The sequence below is a fragment of the Helicoverpa zea genome, chromosome 12, assembly GCF_022581195.2.
Source record: "Helicoverpa zea isolate HzStark_Cry1AcR chromosome 12, ilHelZeax1.1, whole genome shotgun sequence".
Taxonomy (NCBI): Eukaryota; Metazoa; Arthropoda; class Insecta; order Lepidoptera; family Noctuidae; genus Helicoverpa; species Helicoverpa zea.
Genome location: NC_061463.1, coordinates 9,890,502 through 9,896,501, shown reverse-complemented (window position 1 = coordinate 9,896,501; position 6,000 = coordinate 9,890,502). Strand labels below are relative to the sequence as shown.

Genomic DNA, 6,000 nt, shown 5'->3' with positions numbered 1-6,000 from the left:
TGCTGCGACTTTATCTCCTTTCGACGAACGGCAAATGAGGTCGAAACGTAGGTACACTAATAATATACTTACTGCTAACTTTTTACGAACCTCACTCCGCTGTAAGACTAACGCTTTTAATTGAATTTAACGAGAGCGCTGATAAGTCTCTCATTAAGCTCGTTATTAATGGAGTTTCAATCACAGGCAGATCGGGAAAGGAAAACACAGCGTTTCATTAAGAAATAAAAACTTTTATTATTATCAGTTCAAATATCGTATTTACATTCTTTTAAACGAGTAAAAGCACATTGTTTATACATTACAAAAAATAATTAAAAAAAGAATCATAACTAAATCAGTAGCGGGACAATTTCGGTGATACATAAAATAATAAAACATAGTAAATTGAAAATAACCTAAGATGATAGTTAAAAATTAAAATAAATCTCATACCGCCCGTGTACTTGGGAACTCATACAAACGGCAATGGCAACTCGTATAGGACTGTCGCAACTAAGAAACCGTAACAACTAACTGATTAATTAATAATACCTATATACAATTCGTTCCTTCGCAACGAACGTGAGCCTTGCGGCCTCGGTCAGTACATGGTACAAATGCAAATTATTATGTATACAATAGAATTTCCAGTATTCTCAATATAAATGCGCGACGTAATCTCGTACACAGGTATGTGCTCACTCAACGGGTGAATTATTTACTTTGCATCCCTTACTAGGCCGCGGCCGCTGAAACACGAGTGCGCTCAATTCATTGCTAAACTATTTTATGACTACGCGTAAAATGGTGAATTATTCAGGCTTTCATCTGTTTCAGTATTCTATACATTTATTTGATTACATTTATTGATATACCACTTGAATATTCGACAGTTTCTATACACGGATTAATGTACAGCGAAGTGATTTGTTAAAATTACAAACCTTCAAATTAAGGCTTATATCACACCTCTCATTAATTTTGCCAAATTACTTCGCCTATTTTTGTAGTGAACTATACACACAGTTTACAAAAAACACTACCTAAGGCAACTTACGGCGGGTCGCTACAAACATGTAAACATTTCAACAATCAAATATTAACGAACGTATATTACAATAATGGACAACCCGCGCTAACCTTAAGACGAACTCACGTTTCAGCGTAACCGCGCCCTTCTAAACTACATACAATAAAACTCAACAAATCATATACACTGAAAATATTGCGTTTCACATACTATACAATTTACGTACTATTGGTGTTCGGAACCGTATTATGAATTAACTACTCGATAGTGACGGGGACGGCTCTTCAATTTGTGACGAAACAATTTTGTGCTCAATTTAGTTCCAATTTTTGTCAAATTCCGCTAAGTACCGCCCCCGGCACTCAGTGTAAACGTTTCTAAAGCTCGGTAAGGACTAAACTAACTTGATCTATGCTCTCTAGTGTTTATTTTATTAACCCGCGCACACTGACAACTCGATTCTACTAGTACTTATTATCGATTTTGTCGCGATATTTGGCAGTGCGTTCAGTGCGATTCGATTAAGGCTTATTCGCTTAGTCTTAGCGTAGGTAACAATTAATTGATTTTTATTGCTATTCGTTACCGATTTATTTACAGAAATGATTTGTTTCGCTAGACTAGCTTTAGTTTTAAGACTACGTACAAAACGACGCGATTCTAATGTCTTGATTAATTATAAAACCCGGATTACTATGAAGCGTTTATTTTAATTGTTGGCACAATTTGTATTCACGTTTCTGTGGGGCTATATCTATCAGAGATCACAGATAACTTGTTCTAACCAACAAGATGAAGATATCGCATGAATGTATGTAAAGTTAAACTGCCAAGTTGCCAATGCGCCGGTGCTACGTAACTTACACTGCGCGCCTAACCTTACGTCGTGGGACCACTAAAAATTCACTAAACTGGTTAATTTCACTAGTCTTTATTCTAGACGGAACCTACTTCCATCTACTCTACGTCGCCTCGCTCAGAACATTGATTAGTATATTATTTATAAATCGTCGAATTTCCTATCACGTTACAATTTACAGTAGGACGGTCCCACACTTGATTATATTTGAGATCTGCGAAGATTAAATAATTTTGGTAATAGATTTATCGTCCGTTCAATTCACATGGTATCACTGGACACTCCTCGCCACACTAACTTTACTATTTGAGCACCGTGGAAGGAATGTGTGCATAAGATTTAGACAAACGCCAAGATTCAGTGAATCACTCCTGCCATGAGTTGCGATTATAACATCGAATCGTTGTTCGATACATCGAAATCATATGGGTAATCACCAATCGATATCTGATTAATTCACATTCGATTTATAATCGAACTCATGTCAAAAGCTCAATGATAAACCGTATAGTTTCATAAGACTGCATTAGAGTTAACTTCATCGACAATTATCCCTTAATAAATATAAATAAACATCTTCAAAATTTTTACCAAATTATGAGCATATATTTCCAGCATAAAAATCTTTTAAAATAATACGTCATACTCTTCTCAATTATAGATATACATGGCACACTGCTCTGTTTATATATTTATAGTTATAATCATACACTCGATACCTATCAGTTTACCTTGTCACCATAGAATAATTGAATTATATGGATGGATATTCCGTTGGAAGCTTAACAAGCACTAATACAAAGGACAAAGCAATCATCGGACGAACAAACGAATGACGTGGGGGGGGGTTGAGAGATTTTTGAATAAAAAATCAGCTGAATACTGTCGCCGGCATTGGATGCCTGTTCGAGTGATTGTTTTAAATGTCGATAGAACTATGTGGAATAGTTGGTTGGTAGTGGCGCCGGCGGAACGTAAAAGCGTAATTGATTCGACTACGGGGCCCGGGGGCGCTCACTTAATGGTGGCGTGCCGCGTCTCGGGGTGCAGGCTCACGCCCTCCACTGTGAATATTGACACCTCTGCAACAAATATACAATAGTTGAGTCACGCTGCAGTGTTTACAACTTTTCACATTTTGCGTCTTTGGCAGTTATTTTAAAAGATAAAAATTCAGTCTAATTCATAAATTATTGATTATTTATTTATTTATTAGGATTGCCAACAGGAGTCTCACAATTAGGTAAAGAAGTTGTGCCATTTTATAGTATAGGTCCAGTGTGCGCACTTTGGTGCAAAGACCAGAAAAAATTCAACAAAAACTCAAACAGAATAACCAAAAACCCGCGTCCAAATTAAGTTGAAAAAATCACAAAAAATATTGTAGCACTTACCATCAGGCAAATCCCTAAGCCGCGGCGGCAGCGAGGCAAAGTACGCGTGATGCAACGCTCTCTGGGCCGGGAGACGCCTCGTCGGGTCCGGTTGTAGCAGGGCCGAGGCAAGACGCTCGGCGTCCCGGCCTGCCTCGCGGAGCCGAGGGAAAGCAGCGCCGAGGGCCCGGGCTGCGCATTGGCCCCAACGGGACACATGTGCCCTAAGGCCCGGGAGACGACTGACTCCCGACCAGCTCTCTTCAGTTGGAGTGCCTACCACCTGTACCAAGTATGTGTTAATTCAGTAACAAATATATGACACCTCATTGTTGCATAGGTAGGAATGCCGCGTTGTGAGATTGTTGCAAAAAGTTTTACATAAGATAGACGTAAATTTTTATAAGAAAATTCGTGAAAATTACCATGATGGTTCGCAAGGCGATCTTTGTTCACCAAATGCTATGGAAGTAGTAGCACAACAAACTTCCAAGTAACACATGTCTGACAAGTTTGAATATCGGTATTAATATGTAAACCTCGATATATGCTGTCGTGTTTGAAAGCAGCCTTTTACATAATATACAAAGTAGATAGTGGTATGTTAAATAATTAATAAACAGCGTAAAGAAAAGTTCAGCTGAAAACGTAGTCCTTTAACATAATGATATATGATGATAAACATTTCCAATACAGGCTGTATGTACATAGGAGAGACTAATTTTTTTTTAAATGTCACCCTCTTATCAATAAAAACGGAGTAAAGTTTTCCAAGTTGAAACTTATGAAAATGTATGGTTTATCCTTTATTTCGCTGTACTTTAATCCGTGTTTATTAATAACACTTTAAGGATATAAAATGATACACAGTTTGTATTGACCTTAAATATTTTATCTAGTTGGTCGTGCGTGTCCCTGACGCCGGGGAAGGTGGGCACGCCACAGAGCATCTCTACGAATATGCAGCCGACGCCCCACATGTCCAGCGACGTCGAGTACTCCGTGCTGCCCAGCAATACGTCTGTACAAAACACAAGGACCTTAGTAAATTATCACTGTAAGTAAAATAAATTCCGGTGGTATGAAGTTGAAATGAGCCTTGTCTATGAGTGGGAAATCATCATAAACATTAATAACTGGCCCCATTGTGAGCAGAGTAGGAGGTAAAATTAACACTCCTAGCTATCTGACACTATTTGTTGCACAATTTGTTATGTGCAAAAAGTCACAATGCTACCCTAGCAAGCGAATAAATGTTTTGTCTCTTTCTAAATAAACTATAGCCTAACTGCCTAAAACATGCTCCAAAAAGGGTCTTATTCAAAATAGATTGTAAAAGATGACTTGAAAAGGGCAAGTCAGGCTGAAATCAGCTAAGTTGTACTTAGAAGGCCTATATCCAGTGCTAAAGGATCGAGAGATTGACAGAGGTCAGATTGTATAGCTGTCATTATGTCTAGACGAAACGACTGCTAATGTGTAGTAGGTAGATACTTTCGTCTAGACTTGAGCGTTACTTTTATATCAAAACTAGCTGTTCAATAAGGTTTCACCCACACCCTGAGAGAACTACTTCCCTCAACCGGATAGAGTGCAGCCAAATGAAGTAGCTTACTATTGGTAAAAGAATTTTCGACATCAGCTCAGTAGATCCAGCGATTACTCCCTACAATACATTAGTACAGATAAATAGATAATCTTCAAATCTCACTACGCATATAAGCTTACATATCACAATAAATACATAGCTAAATTGTTGCAAAGTTAAAAATAGGCACTGGGCAGACTTTCGTAAGGGTCGTGAAAATGGCGGGCTGAATATAAAAATGAAGATAAACGACGACTCGTGACAGCCATAAAAGTATATTTAAGGATAGTGTGCGACTTTCAATTCTCACAGTGTGTGTTTACTCGGTAAATTCGCATTATATACTTGATATATCTGTTATTGAAGTTTGAGAGTAAATTGCCTATGAAATACTCTTGTTTTGTTGATTTAGTGGTAACAGCCTCCTGATCAGCAGTTCGAAGAAGGAATAACTGTCGTGCGTCTGTATTTATGCTATCATAATTTTACTACAAGCACTGGTTTACAACTAAGGTAAATCGGTATGCTAGACTTAAAAGAAGTTATGCAGGAGTAAGTGAATGAATTAGGCTGCGTCTCCACTGAGGCGGAGACGAGCGGAGCGGAGAGGAGATGTGTGGGGATCGACCAATCACGTTACATGAAAAAGACGAGAAGTGGATTTCACGTAATGTGATTGGTCGATCCCCACACATCTCTCCGCTCCGCTCGTCTCCGCCTCAGTGGAGACGCAGCCTAAGACCTGACAGAAAACTGACAGTTATAAAACAGACCCCAGTTGAAAAAAAAAAGTTGATTTAGATTTCTTTTATAGCACTAGAGACGGGCATAGCTTTGTGATTTGTGGTGCAATGTATGCTAAACTCCTTTAAAAGGTATATCAATCGGATACGTTTTTACGAAGAACAAAAAACCACATCCAATATTGCACATTCGTAACAAATAGCATTGCACTTCCCTAGTTAGCGTGACAACATTACGACCGGCAGCTACACAATATTACAGCAAAGTTTCTTCGGAAAGCATTAGCTAAATATATCCTGTCTGTCATTTCTAATTTCGCTAAGTTACAAGAATTTCTCATAATAGTACCCTTGTTTCTTCCAGGAAGCTTTTAATGGTGGACTATAAAATATTATTTGGATTGCCGTAAAGTAAAGCTTAAGGT

General features: G+C 38.2%; 1 protein-coding gene across 2 annotated transcripts in view; it reads right to left on the bottom strand.

The window, feature by feature from the left end:
- Positions 1-212: 212 nt before the first annotated feature.
- Positions 213-6,000, bottom strand: part of LOC124635011 (cyclin-dependent kinase 14) — a 70,396-nt gene continuing 64,608 nt past the window's right edge. For both annotated transcript variants that reach the window (XM_047170745.1, XM_047170746.1), the window contains exons 9-11: positions 4,126-4,265; positions 3,266-3,527; positions 213-2,953 (exon numbers count right to left, since the gene is read on the bottom strand). In XM_047170745.1, the coding sequence (XP_047026701.1) occupies positions 2,886-2,953; positions 3,266-3,527; positions 4,126-4,265 (470 nt within the window). In that variant the 3' untranslated portion in view covers positions 213-2,885. The remainder of the gene's footprint in view (positions 2,954-3,265; positions 3,528-4,125; positions 4,266-6,000) is intronic.